This window comes from Urocitellus parryii, chromosome 5, assembly GCF_045843805.1.
Source record: "Urocitellus parryii isolate mUroPar1 chromosome 5, mUroPar1.hap1, whole genome shotgun sequence".
Lineage (NCBI taxonomy): Eukaryota > Metazoa > Chordata > Mammalia > Rodentia > Sciuridae > Urocitellus > Urocitellus parryii.
Window position 1 is genome coordinate 118,214,069 of NC_135535.1, and position 20,041 is coordinate 118,234,109.

At 48.0% G+C, this 20,041-nt stretch overlaps 1 protein-coding gene across 1 annotated transcript in view; it reads right to left on the minus strand.

Moving 5' to 3' along the window:
* The window catches only part of Iqsec3 (IQ motif and Sec7 domain ArfGEF 3), a 103,386-nt gene that overhangs the window by 54,157 nt on the left and 29,188 nt on the right, over window positions 1–20,041 (minus strand). The window contains exon 2 of the mRNA XM_077798689.1: window positions 15,734–15,817. Coding sequence (XP_077654815.1) covers window positions 15,734–15,817 — 84 coding nt within the window. The remainder of the gene's footprint in view (window positions 1–15,733; window positions 15,818–20,041) is intronic.

Below are 20,041 nucleotides of genomic sequence, written 5' to 3' on the forward strand. Positions count from 1 at the left end.
CCCAGCTAGTAGGTGTACTGTTGGGAATTGTCTTCAGCTGTCAGCTCTATCATCCCTCAGAGATTGTCCCCACCAGGGATTGTTTCAGTTACAGAGAACTTCCTGGCCCATGGTCACATCCTTCCAGAGCTGTGCATATCTGATGACCAACTGAGATGGGAATGTACAGACCCAGCCATTCTGACCCAACATAGGGCACGTTTGATAAGTCTCCATCCAGAACTCCTGGTGTGATTGGCCAAGGCTGCTACTGGACATTTGCAGTTGGTTTTTTCCCAGGTCTAGGCTTCTGTGGAGACTCATCCCCAGCATACCCTAGCAAAAAGTCCACACACTAAGCTCAGAATCTGCTTTCTGGAGAACTCAGCCCCATAATAGATACCTAGGGTTTCTTTTTCTTTTCCTTTTCTTGATATCTGGAATTACCCTGGTCTCTTAGCTCCCTGACCTATAGAGCTTTTCTGGGCTCCAGACACCTTGGCTGAAAGTTCTGGGTTCTCTTCCTAGAGACATGTCAATGATTACCTTCACATCAGGGGCTGTACAGACTTCACGGACCCAGGCTAAAAATACTGTAGTGGATCAGTAATCATGGCATACTTTCCATATGCTGAGAACTGATCAAGGGCTGTAGGCAGCTCTGGTCATACAGAGAAAATGTTTGGGTACCATACACCACCAGGCTTTTCAGACACTGGTGGTCATTATTCTTAGTGCTGAGGGGATCTTCATTCAGAGGTAAGAGAACTTGAGAGGAGCAAGGCCCCCCAGGTCTGCAACTTACTAGTTGGGTGGTCTTGAGTGAACATACCTATCTTACAACTCATCTGCAAAACAGGGATGCGAATATCTCTTTTCCAGGAAAGTGATAAAGACCAAAGACCCATGGGTAGCCTTTATACAGAAACGGGCAGGTATGCACCAGTATTCATACAACCCCTGCCAGGGAACTGACTCTGGGTAGTGAGTGTCCCCTCTGAGGTTCCAGGCAGGCTCTGGCAGGCCAGGTTATCCAATGCCAGGAGCTGAAGGGACAGGAACAAATGCAGAGCTGCTGAGTGAGAACCAGAGGGGGGCAGGGGGCTCTGCTTGGGAAGGGGGAGGCATGGGAGAGGGAGAGGGCACATCTAGGCCCATCTTTCTCCTGCCAGAGGCTGGCTTGGGTGGCAGAGAGTTGGGAGAAGGAAATAAAGAGGCCCTGGAGGCTAAACCCCTGAGGGGATCGCTGGTCTTGATATGATTGGCACTTGTGGGAGGTCAAGTTGAGGGCAGTTTGCCCATCTCTGCAATGGCTGTCATGATGGGAGTTTGCCCATCTCTGCAATGGCTGTCATGATGGGAGTTTGCCCGTCTCTGCAATGGCTGTCATGATGGGAGTTTGCCCATCTCTGCAATGGCTGTCATGATGGGAGTTTGTCCATCTCTGCAATGGCTGTCATGATGGGAGCTCTTGCTAGCAGGGTTTTGAAGGTTGGAGGCATGCTCAGGCTGGGAGGCTCCTCCTGAGGCCCTAGCCAATTGCACCTGATTATCCCTGGCTCTGCCAGCCATTCTCAAAGCTCTTCTGGGACAAAGAAATGCAGCATTTTCCAGACAAAAGCTAACAACATGCTTCAAATCCCCTCAAGATTTTTCAACCGTTACTAAAACACTTATTTTGCTCCCTCCTCTGAATCAATGCAGTGACTTTTAGGTGGTCAAAATGAAGGCACTGAGCATGGGAAGCCAGGCATCGTTTGGGGTCCCAGACGGTGCTAAGAGTGTTTGAGGTCAACAGAGGACCAGTGTCAGTGACAGGGAAGGAAACAAATTCATTCCACGCTGATTCAAAGAACAGGCTCAAAAATGTTGCCCTGGGAGTCAGATGGAGTCCCACCCTCTGCCTCCTGGGTCACCTTGGGCAAATCATGTCCCCTCTCCACGTTGCCCTGTTCCCATCATCAAGTGGGAAGTTTGACAAGATGCTCTGACACCTGGGAGGAAGGAGAAACCCAGTTTCTTCCATCCTCCAGGGCCCTTCACATGGGCCAGGGGCCCACACTGTCCATCCCTGCTCCTGCTGAGAGCCATCAACCGGCTCCACTTCCCCTGCCCCCAACAGACAAGGCCACAGTAGAAGCCTTTCCACGATGTCATTCGATCCGAGCCAGCCAGCCCTTCCCCTGGCCTGTGGCCCCTTGTCGGCCATCACGAAGCCAGAAGTCAGGGCTTAGAATAGGAACCCCTGGAGGGGGGTAGACGTGGCTTTCCGGGCTCAGCCACTTCCAGAGTCTGTCCTGACTTCACAGGTTGTGACAGCCGCTTCTCCCGCCCAGTCCCCCAGGGCTCTGAGAGCGTAAGTTATTTTCTCTCCTTGTTGACTCCTGGGAGACTCCAGGCTTTGGTTCCCCAGCTGTTCCAAAAGGTGCTAGCAGGTTTGGTTTGTCTTCAGGGATTTCCTGTCAAAAGAATCACAGCCACTTCTCTGGGCTCAAGCCTTTCCCCATCCGGGCCACCTACTCACAGTAGGGTGTCACTGCTGACTGTCCTAGGTGGTGAATATGGAACCCTCCTGCTTTGCCCCTTCAACCATGAAAGCTAACATCTGGTAGGGAGAACCCTAAAGTGCTCATGGAGGCCTCTTCTGGAAGCTTCCCCAGGCCTTCTCAGGGTATCATCTCCCTCACAGGCTCCCAAGCTGGACCTCTGACTAATGCTACCTCCTTGCCCCTGGAACCCCACTATTTCCAAGCACTTTATGTTCTCATAAATGGGCCCGGATCTGGAAGCCAAATCAAGAATGCCCTCCTGCCCCTCCCTAAGGCACCACACAGTGTCACATCTGCGTGTTTTTCTTTGGCCTGGCCGACAAATTCCGGGGGCACCTAAGTACACCTCACAGTTTCTTACCTTCCATGTCTGTTTGCACCACTCCCCCTAGAAGAAGGCAGTTCCTGTCTCCTCACACTCTCATCTCCCCATCTTAAAAGGGAGAATCTGGAATTTTCCCTTGGACATACAACCTAAAATCATCCCACGGCTGATTTGGACAGCATTTAAGATTTTCAGCCTGAGACTGGTGTTGTAGTGTGGTTGAGTTTGTCCAGGATACACGAGGCCCTCCCTGGGTTCCAGCCCCTACACCACAAAAAAAAAAAAAAAAAAAAAAAGGATTTAAGCCTTGGTGAACACTAGTTTTTGCTTAATTTTTCTCTTATTATGAACTATTTTATATGCAAATATGTACCACAGATATGTGAGGCATAAAGAAAAATATCTGCATGTAACCAACACAAGAAACGGGACTTTGGAAGATTTTCATACCCTGTGTATTCTATCCCTTCTCAGGAGAATCTGAGTTCTAATTTGCGTTCCTCATACCCCGACTTCTCCTTATCGGCGATGTTCTCCCTGGCTTCCTGGTGTCTTCTTCACGTGAGCACCAAGTTTGCACGGTGTATGATAGAGGAGGCTCCAGAACAATCAGGATCTTGAAGATCCACAAGGGTCAGAGATGCACCTTCAAGGGCAGTGGTCCCTCCAACTCCATGCTGGCAGGGCTGGTGAGATGGCAGGGCTCTGACTGCAGCTGGGTTGTGCTCACAGTGTGGGACCCCAACATGACAGCAAGGAAGAGTTTTAGGAAAGGAAATGGAGTTTTTCCTTAGGTGGGTTCCCCTTCTGGCTCTTCATAGCCTGGATCTGTGATGACCTCCACACGGACAGTGGTTGACCAGCCAGGGCCACAGGGGAATGGAGCTGGATGCAGTGGTGCACACCTAGAGTCTCAGGGAGTCTGGGGGCTGAGGCAGGAGTCTGGCGGGTTGAGGGCCAGCCTCAGCAATTTAGCAAGACCTGTCTCGACATAAACAATTAAAAAAACAAAAAGGACTGGGTATGTAGCTCCGTGGTAAAGTGCCCCTGGGTTCAACTCCCACTACAAAAAAAAAAAAAATCAAAAGAAAAAGAGCAGCTCACAGAAATGGGATGTTGGGAGAAGGCTACCCAGTAATAGAGGTATCAGCCCAACTGAGTCCAGGGTGTGAGTGCCTTTGGTGTCCCTGAGAGGAGGGAGCATGGGAGACCACAGGTGGTGGCAGCCGACTGTGGTCACAAATGCAGATGTGGCCACACTGCCTGGGTGTGAAGTCAGCTGAGCCATGCACCTGCTGTGTGGCCTTGGGTAGGTCACCTGACCTTGTGCCCCACTGTCCTCTCTATGGACCGAGATGGCCCTAAGAAGACAGTGAAAATGGAGGAAATGATTAATGCAAAATGCTCGTAAGGAGTAGCTCCCAACATTCATTCTGTCAAATAAGAAAACAAAAAGCAAGACCATCATCCGTTTTCCCTAGACCATTGTAAAAGAGTTCGAGCCGATGGAAGGCTGTTACTTTAGAATGAAGAACAGACCAACTTGAATTATCTTTTTTTATATGTGTCTTGCACTGGATTTGTCTCAATGGAGAGGTATTGGGCTTTCTGTGTGGTGTAATTTCTGAAGCGCCGAGTTAGAGATGGTGCCAAGAGAAGCATAACAGAAAGTAAGAAAGACTGGGAGACAGCACCGAGTAACAAGTGAGAGATTTAGAACCAGGCAGACCATCCTTGCTTAAAATCCCACTGCTTACTAGCTGTGTGGGGTTGGGCTGGTTCCTTAACTTCTCTGAGCCTGTTTCCTCACGTACAAAAATGGGGATAACTCCTCCATGATTTTGCTGGGAGAGTTAATGAATTAATGTTCAAGAACCCTGTAGCACCTGTTTGGGTGCCAGGCCTCCTCAGTTCCAGGTTCATAAGTCAATTGCTCCCTGGAGAGTGGGGACCTTATGTCCTCCGCTGTGGCCCCTCCCAGAGCCTATTATGGTGGCTCACACAAACTCTAGGTACCCAGCCCATTCCAGGGCAGGCCATGACACCTTGCCCAGGTGTTTTGTATTCTCAGGGCTATAAAGTCCCTCATTCCATTCTTCTCCTGTTCCAACCGAGGTCAATCCTACTCTCCCCACCATGGTGGATGTTCCTTTGGTCCTGAGTTATTTCCAGGGAAGGACAATGCCTCACAAGCTCAATCTCACCATAGGGTCTCTGATGGCCTAGAGGTGCGTGCCTACGCAAGTCACAGTGTGCTTGTTGAAAGCAGGAGTCTTGTGATCCGAGAAAAGGAAACGGCAGAATTACCAGTAATCTTGGATATGATCTCGTTGCTATGGAGCAAGATTCTCCTTCTACAAGAAGTCCTTCCTGATGTCTGGCCTCATTCTTTCTTGATGCAGTAGAAAACCCAAGCTGGCAGCATCAGATTGGCCACACTCCATGCGCCTCGAGATGTCATGAGTTCTATCTGAAAGTGTTTAGGAGGAACGGGCAAACCTGGGCTGCTGCAGCATCTAGGACCCTGTAACATCTGTTCACTGTCTCTGCAGGGCATACTGGTGCTGGTAAGAAGCCTCGGAGATCCCAGCTTGAGGAGCAGCCCATGGGGCAGGGTAGGGAGCAGTGCCGGGCCATAGACCTTTCCCTTTTAGATGAGCAGACGGTCAAACCGCTGCTGGCGAGAAGACTCTCCTGGTAAGATGCCTGTGCTCTTAATCTCCTTCCATCCTCCGGGATGACATCCTCGTGCTGGGTGACGTCTGGAAAATCTCCCTGAGCCTGCTGAACTGACTTGATTGACATTCATCTGGGCCGTTAGCTGCTTTGATCTCTGCTCCAAATTGGTCCCTCAGTTCTGAGTCAGAGTCTCTCTCTGTCTCTAATGTTGGGCTCTTTCTAGCCAATACTCCATATGTCACAGGCAGGGCTTGAATGGACACAACTGAAGACGGCTTCTTCTGCTCCTGTCATCCCAAAGGAGGGACCTTACCCTCTCTCTGAAGGGCCCCAGCTGATGGCACCACTGGGAGCTGGTGGCACTTTTAGGAGGTGGGGCCTTGTGGGAGGAAGTGAGGTCATTGGGGGTGTGGCCATAAGAAAATATTGGGACCCCCAGCCCCTTCCTCCCTCCCTCTCTCTCTCTCTCTCTCTCTCTCTCTCTCTCTCTCTCTCTGCTTTCTGGACACCTGGGGTGAGCAGCTCTGCTTCACCACATACACTCTGCCATGTGTTCTGCCTCACTACAGGCCCAAAGCAACAAGGCCAAGCAACCATGGGCTGAAACCTCTGAAACTATGAGCCACAATAAACCTTTCCTCCTTTTAAATTGATGATAAGCTGCCTAACACAGTGACCATGAACCACACACAGGGTAGCGAGTCCCCTCCTGCTTGCTACTGGGTGCATCCTGAAGTGGTCGGTCCATTCTTTCTAAACATTTCCCAAGAGTCCTTGGGCTTCTTGATCCTGGATCTTGCCGAATTTCTGACTTCTTCCTCTCTGCTCTTGAAAATCTGCTGTGTGTGTGTGGGTAGGTGTATTTGTTTTGCTGAGGGAGAACCCAGGGCCTTGCACACACCACACAAGTAAGCAATCTACCTCTGAGTTAAACCTCCAGCCCTGAAAGTCCAGCTTTAAAATAGCTAGCTACACACCTCTCAGTGCATCTCATGTTAACTTCCAAACACTCTGAGAGGCAAGTGCTGCCGTTATCCTCACTTTATAGATGGGCAAGCTGAGAATGAGAAAGCCTGAGTAACCTGTCCAAGGTTAGAGTTTGTCAGTGGCCAAGCCAGGACTTGAACTTGGGTTTGAATGACTGAACTCTCACCGGCTCCACGTCACAGTGCTTCTGAAGCACTCTCCTACTATCTCCTCACCCTCTCCTTCTCAGAAGGGAATCCACAAAACCACATGGGCTCATTCCTCTGCCCCAGAAGAGAACGGGAGAGGACGCTCATGTTTTTTAAATTCTTTAGTCATCAATAAATATGTGTATCCAGTTCTCTTGGCTAATTTCTCATTAGGAACTAGTAAATTAATAGTAATAAGATATTTCACTTTCTTATGAATTTGTTTCTGACAAGTCAGTTTTCCTGGAGTTCAAGAACTGCTGGATAGCCTAGTTCCTTCTCCAAATCTTCAAAGCTTTAGCATAGACACAAAACAGGGTGACCACACCAGGATCTCCTCATTCTGGTTGGCTCTTGGCTCTATCAGCTTCTACCTTTGTGACCTGGAACAAGTGGCCCATCGTCTCTGAGAGTTTCCTCAGCTGTAAAATGGAGACAGTAATTCTCTTGCAAGGCCAGAAGGTGAGGATCCTTGGGGTGAGAATCAGGAGAGGGGGTGGGAGGAATTGTGTAATCAGGAAGAGCCTTTACAGGTGCTGCTTGTTAGGGTCAGGGCTGACTTTCCCCTTAATCCTCCTTCATGACCCACCATGTCTGTTCTTGGAGTAAAAAACCGTGCACCCAAGTCCAGGACAAGTGCTGAGAGCTGCGAGCATGGAGGCAGGGAGTGGGTGACTGGTTCTTCCCTGGGGCCCTTAGAGGGTACATCTTAATACCTAGGCTGCACTGCTCCAGACACATGGGGAAGCTCACAGAGGTGAGCTGTGAGATATCATTTTTTTCTTCTCTTAAAAATTTTATTCTGAGTCGGGCTTGGTGGTATAGGCCTGTAATCTCAGTTGCTCGGGAAGCTGAGGCAGGAGGATGGTGAGTTCAAAGCCAGCCTCCACAGCTTAGTGAGGCCCTAAGCAATTTGGCAAGACCCTGTCTCTAAATAAAATATTAAAAAGAGCTGGGGATATGGCTCAGTGGTTAAGTGCCCCTGGGTTCAATCCCTGGTACCAAAACCAAAAAACAATTTTTTTTCTTTTGTATTATAAAAGCAGTGTTTAAACAATATGTGAAATATAGAAATAAAACCCCATGCACTGGGCAACTGAATTCTGCCCTTTCCTTGCATAAGGCAAGGGGCACACAGAGTTCCAGGGCTGGATTTCCCATTGGCCTCTGGGTCTGCTATTTTATCAGACCCCTGACCTGTCATCTTGCTCTGTAAATGCTCCTAGTCTCTGCTCATGTGGCCCATCCCTGGCCAAGGCAGCACACCTTCTGAAGAGAATCGCTGCTAGAGGGGGCCTTGAATTAGCCAGTCCACACCCATGTCATATTGAGGAAACTCAGGCCTAGAGAAGGGTGTCTTGTCTGATCCAGGAGCCCATGTTCTACTCTGGCCTGCACTTCCCCAGCTGCAAACTGTAGACAGTCACTTCTGGAGGGGTCCTTTGGCTTCTCCTGCTCAGCTGGTGCCCCTCCATCCATGAGCCCACTTTCTGTTTCCCCACTCTCCCTCCTGCCGGAGGCAGCAGCACACTCCAGGCTTCCTTCACAGACAGCTCTTTCCTGTTTGTTTTTTAATCATCACCAAAGAAATTTCCAGGACCTCCTTTCTTAAACCATGCCAAGGCCTCTCAAAGGCAGTCAAGTCCCTAAGCAGACCTGATCGGATTAAGTCACACTAGGTACAGATATTTTCTTTCTTCCCCTCTTGGTTTGAAGAAACAAATTTTTAATTTTTTTTTGGTCATACATTAGATACATTTATAGAAATTATAAATGATTTTCACGGTCAGGTTATTTGTTATAAGTGAATGAATAAAGAGGACTTTTCGGCAGAGAAAACAAAACAAAAGCACAGGAAATCATGGGGTTAGAAATTTTCTAGGCCTGCAAAAAGAGGTTCCTCTTACTGGGGATGAGAAAAGAATATCCAAGAAATTCAAACAAGATTCTTCAGTACAGAAAACAAAAACAGGTTTCCCCAGAAAACTGGACAAAGTGCATTAGCAACTACCAATAGCACAGAGAGAGCTAGCTATTACTTGTGGTAGCTTTTATCTTGTTGTTCCGGAAGTATGATCTTCAGTTATGTTTAGTTTCTTTAACTAATAAAACCTGGAATTGGTTTTCTTTTTTTGTCCCTAAAAATATTCCCCTGGGTCATTGCTCTCTTCAGCCTGGCTGCTCTGATGAGTCTGGGAACAGCCTTGTGGGGCAGGGTAGAGGGAAGGAAAGAAAAGCCCCAGGTACTTGAACCCCTCCCTTTTCTCATCTGACTGGGCCAGCTACGGCCTGCAAAGGACAGATACTTGGTTCAAATCTGGCTCTGCTCTTTACCAGGTATGTGGCTCTTGGAGAAGTCATTCAGCCTTTCTGACCCCCAGTTTTGTTGTCTGTAAAATGGGAATAACATTTCACAAGCTACAACTGAGAGTTAAATAAAATAATACTTGTATAACACAGATCAGGTGCTGAATATATAATCGCTGATATTCTCTCCCCACACCCATGGTAGGTGACACAAATAGAAATGTAGAATTAGAAGGAATTCTCTAGTCTTCTCTAATCACACTTCCTTAATATGGCACAATCCCCAGCAAGAAAAGATTAAGCCTCTTAAGTACCCTTGGTAGACAGCCTAGGTCACATGAACAGGCCAGTCTTAAAAAGATGTCTCAAGGTCTGGGAGGGAAAATTATACAAGGAAATTGGCCTGGACAAAGCGTTGGCTGTAAACATAAGTTTCAATTTTAGCTAAGGTGAGCCATGAGGATCAGGAGATCCGAAAGCCAAGACATGACGAGACACAGATGTTCTAACACAGGTTAAGCATCCCTAATAACAAAATCTAAAATCCAAAATGCTCCAAAATCTGAAACATTCTGGACATGAAAATGATGTCACATGTGGAAAATTCCATACCATGAAACTTTTGTTTCATGCACAAAATTATTAAAAATGTTGTGTAAAATTACCCTCAAGCCCAGAGAATGGGGAGGCTGAGGAAGGAGGATCACAAATTCGAAGTCAGCTTCAGCAGCTTAGCAAGGCCCTAAGCAACTCAGTGAGACCCTGTCTCAATAAATACAAAATAGTGCTGGGATGTGGCTCAGTGGTTGAATGCCTCTGAGTTCAATCCCTGGAACAACAACAACAACAACAAAAAAAATCATCCCTAGGCTATGTGTATATGAAATAGAAATGAAGTGTACACGAAATAGAAATGAATGCTGTTTAGACCTGGGTCTCATTCCCAAAAGATCTCATTTGGTATATAAATATATTCCCCCAATCCCCCCAATTTCAAAATTCTAAACATTTCTGGCCCCAAACATTTCAGATAAGGGACACTCAACCTGTATCCTCTATTATGTTTTAATCACCTCTCCAAGTACTTCCACACTTATTTTGGCTTTTGTGTCTAATAAAAGAAGACACAAATGGGGCAAAAAGCACACAGAGGGAAGTGACAGGTAACACAGTTCCTCAGGGACAGGGAACAGATTCCATTAGCTCTAGGACCAAATTCTTCTGCACCCTTTGCGGGGTCACCCCAGGTATGGTGACCAGGAGAGCCTGATTGGGAGATGCTCAGAAGGCCTGCTCCCCGCCTGCCCCCTGCCAGGCCGGCTTTGCTCTGTCAGGCAAAGAGCTGCAGTGGGGATTGTCAGTCCCTGAAGAGCTGCTCCCAGAAGTGCCAGGGCACCAGGGGCATTTTCTTGGCCTCCTGGGTTCAGTCTCACCATCCCAGCTTCTCCAAAGGAGACACACACTTCCTCTGGCCTCCCCTGCCACCCACTTCTGCCTGATGTGAGGATGCACAGACTCCAGAGCCCCGGGGCCAGGCAAGCGGGGAGCCTGCTTCTCAGGGCCTTTGAGGGAAGCCCAGGGCTTTTCCATGCCCCTCTGGGGAAGAGCCGTGTGAGGTGGCCCAGAGCCACCCACTTGGCCACTTTATTCCACCAGTGGGTAAAGTGGGTCTCCCAGCAGCCTCTGAGCCTCAGAGTGACTCATGAAGCAGGCAGGTGACGCAGAAGTGCCCCAGCCCAGCTGTTTGAGGACTAAACTGTATCGATTGGGAATTTAATTGCTCCGTAATCGCTGAGTAAACACTGGCTGGTCCATTGATCATGCTTCAGGCCCATCACAGCCATCAGGGTGAGTCGAGGAGAGGCGGAACGGATGCTCTGGCCATGCTAATGCCAGGCTCTCCCTACAGCCAGTCTTGGAAGGATGCCCCTTCCTTAAGGGCATCAAGCAGCTGCAGCCACCCACAGAGCCTGGAGCCACACTGCAGACACTGCTAGGCTGGCTGGTTAGCAGGTGAGGGCATGAGCTGGGTGTGTTACCAGGGTGAGTGGGGGCCCAGGAGGGACGGTTTAAGAGTGAGGCTCTCCAGACTGATACAGTATACCAAGTGGGAAATGCAGAGGCTATAAAATCTTTTTTTTTTTCAAGTGCTGGGAAAATGGAAAACCCAATCATAGAAAAATAAAACACTGAAAGTTTGCATCCTCAAATATTAACTGTAGTTAATTTTATATGAATGTATTCCATTTTTATTTTCCTCTTTTTATTTCTGTGCTTTTCACATTTCCAACAACTAGCATGGATAACTAATAATCAGAGGAAATAGATGTTATTTGAAACCAAATGAAATGGCTGGAAGGATTTCTCTTGAGTTCTTAAAAAAAAAAAAATCCAATAGCAGCTTTGCAGGAAAAAGGTTGCGTTTTGAAGTTAGATCTGGGTTTAATTTCCAGCTCCAGATCCGATTAGCAGTGGTCCCTCTGTCAAGATACCCAATGTCTCTCCATCCCACATCGCTTATCTGTACAGGAGAATCACATCTATCTCTCAGAATGAGGGGAGATAAAATATGGAGGGTGCTTAGCACAGCGTTCCTGGCATGCTCAATACATATTAGCGTCTCTTCCATCCTGGAGGAAGGGTGGGGAATGAAAGGAAGGAGCTAGCACCAGAAGGAAGGGAAGCAGTTCAGGCTGCTGGGTCCCAGGGCACCCCCTGACTCCAGGTCTCCTCTTTCTCCCCACCACTAGGGGTTGGTTGCTCTGTGTCCTCCCCTGCCCCGCCCCCTCCTCCCATTACTCTAATAGAAGCCAATCTTCCTCATCTCAGCCCCATTACCACCCACGGAGACAAATGGGCTGCAATTCTGCTTGATGCTGGGAGGTGGCTGGCCAGCTCCCTGGTCATTATTCCGAATGTCACTGAGAGCCTGAAAGGGAGGGGAGCCCCGTGGTATCAAAAGTAGGGCTGCAATTACAAGCCTATTCAGCTCCCCAGAATAAAGCCCTGTCATTAGCTAGCACTAGGGGAGGAGGTAGGGAAGGGGCCCCACCCGCTCCCCAACCTCTGGGAGAAAGAACCCTGAGTGCAGTTGCTGCCTACCCACCCCCTCCCCTGCTGCAAGGGGCCCCAACTCCTAGCTCCCACCTGAGGCTAATTACCCCTAGTCATGGGTTGTTTGCCTAGGGGTGTGTGAGGAACCAGGCTCAAGGGAGCCCACGATAATCCTAACTGGAGATCCAGCCTCAGAGCCCATTGCTAGCCCACAGCGGCTCTGTTGTACCTAGGTCCCTGGTGCCCAGCTTCAGCCTCCCTTTCGAGGACACCCAGGCTTCCAGACTTGCTCAGTTTTAGGTCTTCCCATGCCAGGGGACATCTCTCCCTGGTAAATAAGAGTTTCTCCTGTACCAGTCTCCCACTGCTGCTCTGCAGGTGGATGGGAAAGTCTGTCCCATCCCCCAGCAATGCCATTCTACCCTACACTAGGCTGAGACTTCTCTGCCTCTTTAGGAGCATGAGGGTCTCTCTAGGTCCCGGTGTCTCTCCTCCGTGCCGAGGGTTGCACTGAGGCTACAGCAGCTGATCAGATAGGTAAACTATCCCCAAGGGATGACACTGCCTGACGTGAGGGCAGGGATGAAACAGACAGCTGAGCAAGCTTGGACTGACCTTGGCCTTAACCATATAGTGCAGAGGAAGAGAAGGTAAGGGAGCTCCCACAACGGCCTGAATCCACATAGCAAAGGCCCTGAGATCTGACTGATGGGTTTGGAATTCCCTGTAGAGATCTCCTGCAGAGATCAATTCATTTATCCCTGGAAATCCTCAGGGGAGTCCATGACCTGGCTGATGGCTGACTGAGCTGGTAGGAAGCCAGAATGACTGGCAGGAGGAGCCTGGCTTGTCTCACAGTTCCAGGGGATGCCCAGGGGCCTCGGTGACCCACTTACACCTGCTCTAGCCCCCCACCCTCTAGCTGAACTCCTTGGGGAAGTTTGGGCTACCCTGTCTGGAGGTGGGACACCTGGTTCAGGAGAAGGGAGAAGGGGTAGTGAAGGGGTCTTTGATAAGGTTGGGAGCAGGAACACAGCAGGAGTCTGGTGGGAGAAAACTTTCCTGAGGATGGAATTCCCCCAGGGAAGTCAAGAATAGACAGACCAACTGACACCTGTACTGTCGGGCTGTTCAGAAATCATCCAGGAATCCTCTTCCCAAGAAGGGGAGAAACTGATATCAGACAGACAGACAGACAGACAGACAAAAACAGGCTCTAGGAAACTACAAACCACACAGACAAACAGGACAACTTAGAACAACTGGGAACCAGAGACAGACAGCAGTTGAAGCCCTGGGCCATCTTGAAGGCCAGGCTCCCTGTCCCTCGTGCAGGGGAGGCTGCAGTGGGCAGGGCTTTCAGGCTCTTCCAAGAACAATCCAAAGCATCTCCCACCTCTCACCCTCCCTCCCCAGAGCCCCTCCAGCCCCAACCTCAGCATCTGCATGCCTAAGGGGAAGACAAACAACCAACCTTTTGGGTAATAAGGTAAAGGATTTCCTAACATCCACTCCAAACCTTGGAATCAACCCTGGTTCTTTGGAGCCCTGGCTCCAAAGGGCAGCACTTCCCCCCTGCCCCACCTTCCATGGGACTACTCCAAGGCTGGGCAGGCTGGTTCCTCCTACCCCTTCCCACCTGGAGCCAGGGCTGTAGGCAGGCAGAGTTCTGCCACCAGGAAGAACCTGAGGGGTAGGAGTGAAGCAGAGAAAAGACCATGGCAAACCCAAGGGAGGCTCTCTGTTGCCTGCCCCTGCCCAGGCCTGAGCTTCCTGAGGGTGGAAGTTATTCAACCTCACTGAAGCCTGGTGCTTCCTTAGCATCAGGAAAATGTCCATGGAGTTGAGTTGAACTGATGGGGTGGGGTTGGGGATGGGGGCAAACTCCTCCTCCCCTGCCAAGGAAGTCGATCTCTAGGAAGGAGACGGGGCCATGTGTCTGAACACTGGCAGCCCACAAGAAGGAACCAGGCCCCTTCTGCCTCTTCCTTCCATGCCACTCTCATGCCAGAGCTCCACTCTTTGTCTTCATTCCTCTTCTACCAGTTCATTCTACCACTTCTCTTCTTCCTTCTAATTCCTAGGTGAGAAATTTTCACTTTGGGGAATCCTAATGCTCCATTAGGTGTGGGCTTCCCAGGGATCCAAGTGGGTGGGATTTATTTGTCTTCATGTCCCTGGGTCTGACCCAAAACTTGGCCAGAAGACTATGCAGAGCATTGGCACAGAGACTGGTCCTTCCCTTTGGCCTCCCATCTTCCAATCTGGTCAGACTCAGGGAGTCCCCTCCCTCCCTCGGTCCTAGATTTAAGGACTATTGGGCTCACCGCCCATAGTCTCTGCCAGAGGACTGTCTCTTTCTCTAACCTTTGCCGGCTTCCCCTGGAGGGAAAACAAGTAGCATTGAATTTTAGGGGGTGAATGTCTGTAACGTGAAGGTCAACAGCACCACTTCTGAAAACTATCTAGATATTTTCTATGGAATAAAAAGGGAAAGATGATAGAATTATTGAATATTAAAAGTGAAAATGGTGAACATTGGGAGCCAAATTCTCTGAATTCAAGTGCAGGCACAGGCACTTCCTGCGGACAAATCCCTGAGTCTTCTGACCCTTTCACATAAGGCAGGGACAATAACCTTCCTCACCTGACCTCACTGGACAGCTGGGAAATCAGTTAGGTTCTAGTTAAATGCTACTTTCTTGACAGGCAGACCAGCCCTCACCCCCCACCCCCAGCACCATACAGATAAGGAGACCAAGGCCCAGGGGAGTTGAATAACTTGCCCAAAGTCATTCCTACATCAGGAAGCTGGTGACAGGTCCCATGTCAGGCCAGAATTCAAGCAAAGTAAAGAACAAGTCAAGAAAAAAGAGATGTGGAGAAATGAGGCAGAAAAACTGGTGAAGAAGAGACCAAAACAAAGTTAAAGAGACTGAGAGTAGATCAAAGTGCAATGGAAAGGGGGCACTGACTTGGGCAGAGAAAAGGAGAGATGGAGAAACACAGGGGTAGAGAGATGGAGAGGAACATGGAGGGAGGACTGGGCATGAGGGCATGATGTGCTTGCTACAAGGAAGGGAGACAGGAGACCCAGGAGCAGGAATGACCCAGAAAAAATGAAGACCAGAGCTCCGGGTAGTGAAATCAACCCTGCCTTGTCAACACTCCCCCTTCCTTCCCAGGTTGTCACCAACTCCCTGAGGGTTGAGAAATCCCTAAAATTAGTCAGTGACCTTGGCTCCTTTAGGGAAGGAGAAAGATTAGAAAGAAAAATAAAAAATCTTTGTTATAGAGGATGGGCAGGCGCTGTTAAAGAGTTAAGTACCCACTACATTCAGACTCGCTGCCATGTGAAATACATATCTGTATATAAAATCAAAGTCAGATCCCTTGATGTTTAGCAAAATTGAACTTTATGCAACCTGTTTAGAAGGAAGGAGCATAGGTTTGGAATTTGAATGGCAGGGTGTAATGATCTTAAAAATTGGGAATGACTCATCTGGGTTCAGAGGAAAGAATAAGAAATGGAAGGATGGGGAAGGAGATAAAAACAAACAACCACACAAGACTCAAGAGGAGGCCAAACAGCACTGTGCTGTGTGCTCTGCTCTGAGAGGAAAAGAGATGGGGTAGGGGAGGAAGGAAGGGCCACCACGTCCCACCTTTGGGAGGCCAGGTCAGAGCAGGAGGGCTTCTGCTCGGCGTCAGCAGCTGGGCAGCAGAATTGATGCAGCACTGTTTCATTCCTGTGGGCAGAGCAGAGGGAGAAGGTAAGAGCAGGGCTGAGACAGGCTGGACCTTAGATCCCCCTACACTAAGGCATTCCTGCCTGGAATCCTTGCTGCTCCCCCTCCCTGGCTTTTGAGCCTCTGTGTAATACCAAGGCAGCCAAATGCTGTTCCGGGGAAATGTTGGCATTGATTGACTCTCTGTCCATCCAAGTCTTTTTCAGTCACCCACAGGCCCTATTCAAATGCCACCTCCTGCACAGAGCCTCCCTGACCTACCTGGTCAACTCACTCTGCCTTATTCCACACCTCCATCCCTGCAGTGGGCTCCTACCCCTGGATTTTTCCATGTCCCTTGCTCAATCTTTTATCATAGTTAGTTCTTTACCACCCTGTTCCCCACTAAGTCCTTTACGCCTATTCACCCAGAATATACTGATTCGTATGCAAATATACATAGGCTCAGAGCCCTTTGTGTTGTCTGTTGGAAAGTCCAAGGTGTTGATGGGGAATTTGTTTGATGTAGATGGGAAGGCCAACTCAGGAGATGGAAATCCTAGTTCTAGTACCATCTCTATAGCTGGCCAGCTGTGTGATATGAATTCACTTTTTCTGGTTCTCAATATATTTACTATTGAATTCAGAGGGTTGAACTACAGAAGTCGTTCTCAACCCTAGCTGCCTAAGACTCACCAGGAGATTTTAAAAATAATTTTCCAATGATTTTCAGAGATTCTGAATCACGTAGTCTGGCAGGGGCCCAGGGCACCAGGACTTTTTATAAACTCCCAGATGATTCTAAAGGCAGCCAAGATTGAGAGGCACTAGACTAGATGATTTTTCAAGGTCTCATCTGTTTCTGAAGTGCTGTATGATATCCACCTGGAGCCAACTCAGGAGTTAATGCTGAAGTCACTGCTGGATAAAGTTCCATTGACCTGTCACCTCCTCTTCTTTACTAAATGGTTGATATCCTGAGTATTATGGAGTCAGAGAGTGTCAAGCCTGGGAGAATCCCCAAAGATCATCTGAAAGGGGTTTTCAGACTTCCTTAAGGCTTAAGAACACCTTGTCAAAATCAGATCTTTATTGGAAGCCCATTTTGTAAAACAGCAAATGTAGAATAGCTCCGTAGTTGGGGGACAGGGAGTCTGACATCAGTTCCCAGACACCCCACCCTCAACCCCAATATTAGTAGCTGACTAGCTACCTCCTAGGATCCCCTAGGCTTGGAGATTGGAAACGTTGAATTTGGCTATCCTCCTGGAAAAAAAGTAAAATTGGAGCATATTTTAATTCAACAAAATAAATTCCAGAGAGATTTTGTTTAAATGAGAAAAAAAATAAAGCAAGGAAAAATTCAAAAGGAAATTTAGGAATATAGTGTATATGTTGGGGAGATTTTAAGAACAAAACAGGAATTTGAAAAGTCATTAAGAATGATACACATATCTAGCCCCGCACAGTGGTACATGCCTATAATCCCACTTACTTAGGAAGATGGCAAGTTTGAAGCCAGCTTCAGCAACATTGCAAGACCCTGCCTCAAAATAAAATAAAAAGAACTGGGGATGTTGCTTTGTGGTAGAGCACTGGCCTAGCATATGTGAGGCCCTGGATTTCATTCTCAGTACCACAAACACACACACACACATACACACACATATCAAAGAAAAAGACACATATCCGACTAAATAAAATGAGGACATCATGTATGGAAAAAGATTCCCTACTAAGTTGAATGAAAAATAATAGACTGGGAAAATATATTTGCATTACATCCCACAAAAGGCAAGTTAAACATTCCTACATTGAGCTCCAACACATTCATAATGCAAAGACAAACCCAGAAGAAAAAAAAAATGAGCAAATGGTGTGAATAGCTATGGATAGAAAAGGAAATCTGGAAAGCCAATAAATACAAAGAAAGATGCTCCAGGTTGCTAGTAAACAGGAAAATGCAAATTAAAATAGCACGGAGATGCCATTGCTCATCAAGCAGGCTGGCAATCATTAAAATGACTGCTAACTACCAGTGCTGGTGAGGATGTGAGGAGACAGAGGCTTTCATGCACTACTTATGTAGATGTGAATTTTTATTCTTGTTTTGGGGAAAGAGGACACTGGTGAGTCTTATGCAGTCTTCTCCAGCAATCCCACCCATGGTATTTCATACTTGTAGAAATGCAAGTAACTGTTCCTAGAGGTATTATTATTCAAAATGTTTATGGCAGCATTGTTTTTAGTTGGGAAGAAGAAACAGCTAGAAAAAACCCAAGTCCCTATCAATCACAGAATGATTGAATCAGTTGCAATAGCTTCATCTTATGGAATTATGCACTTATCAAAGGGTATCAGTTAGCACTCTATCTTGGCCTGAATGGATTTCTACAACATATGGCTAAATGAGGAAAACAGTTTGCAGAAAAATGTATGTAGCATGGTCTCAATTTTGTAAAATAGGCCACGACCCCTCTCCCCTCAAATGTGAATTCTATGTGTGATATGGGTACTATATCAGTACATTATATTTTATGAGTGCAAACTAAGCTGTGAACTTTGCAGCAGGAGGAGAGTGGGGAATAAAAGAAGGTTGAGGTAGGAAAAACAAAAGAAAAAACAGTGTTCTGTGTAATGTTAACTGAAATGTTAAATATAAATTCCTATTTATGAAATACATTAAAATTGAATAGGTACCTGGACAAGAACTAGAAATCATCAGAAACCAACACAAATATTCATGTCATTTCAGAATGGGATCATGAGCAATTTTTTATCTTGGACTTTTATTACTTTAATAGATTATTTGGATTATAGATTATATGTAATCTATAGACCACAGATTAATCATTAATGCAATTAATATGAAATTTCAAAAGAGCAACAGTTGGGGATGTGGTTCAGTGGTAGAGTATGTGCTTAGCATGCACCAGGCCCTGGGTTCCATTCCAGAATAATAATAATAATAATAATAATAATAATAATAATAATAATGCAATGAAAGTAACTGATTCTGATCCCTCATTTTATAGATGAGAAAGCTGAGACCCGGTATGGAGAATAAGCCTAGAGTTGTCTGCTAGTCTGTCCTTCCCCCTTCTCCCTTTTCCATCCATGGGTTCCTAGGGCAAATCAGAGACCCTGGAGAATTGTCTGGAACCAAAAGGTCTTGATAGCACCCAAGGCTTTCTGGCCTGAGGAAAAGGGGAAGAAGAGGAGACTAAGGCAAGAACCAGAAGAGCTCAGAGCCCAAACAGTGGAGCGGCAGATGAACCCTGGTAGGTGAATGGCATACCTCCCCATACCCCCAGTTCCAGGCCGCCAGCTGTGCCTGTATCCAGGACAGGTTTGGGATTCCTGACAAAAGTCATCAAGAGTACAAACGCAGCTTGGTTGCCAGCCCACAGCGCTGGCAGTTCTGGAAGGCAAGCCCAAGGAGACAGTCCCCTGCTGGCACAGAGGTGCCTGGGGGCACTCTGCTCTGATCCTCCCTGCATTTCCCAGAGGCTTCCTTCCAGGGCTGTGCTGCTTCTCTATCCAGACATGGAGGGCAGGTTCCAAGGGACTTCCCTCCACCCCCAGTCTTTGGCTGCATTGGCCCATACAGTGAGCAACATAGGCCTGAAGGATCCTGACCTTTCTGCACACGAGGCTCAGGCTGGCAGAGCTGTCGGGGGCAAAGTCTTTGTTGGGATTTCTGCCAGTGGGGCCCCTCAGGACAGTCCAGCCAAGAAGGGCTCACCTCCTGGTTCTTCCCCTCTGGCTCCTCTGTCCACAGCCTATTCCCTGAGCCTCCTTAGCCCGGCCAAGGGGCTCCCCTAGGACCCCCTGGCCTTCTCCTGGGGTTTGGCCCGTGCTGAATTTCTGATCCTGCTCAGTCTGCCTCTAACCACCTCCCCTGCCCCAGGTCATGGTCCAAGTCCCCTGAGTGGGCAGGTCTTAGCTTAGTTTGGCTGAAGCTGTCCTTCAGCCACTCAGACTTCCCTTTCCTCCACCCTGAGGGAAAGCCAAACAGAGGGAGCCAAAGAATTCTTTCCCATAAAAATCAATTTGGAGTTGTGATGAGAAAAGCACTTTCCTTCTGGGTAATCCTCTCCAAACCCCTAGCCACAGTCTAACGGGGAAAACTAGCAGACAATTTAAGTTCTAAACTGGGGATAGTCCATGAAACACCTGACTGATACTCTTCAAACTGTTAAGAGCATGAAAGCCACAAAGAGACAGAAATTGTCACAGACCAGG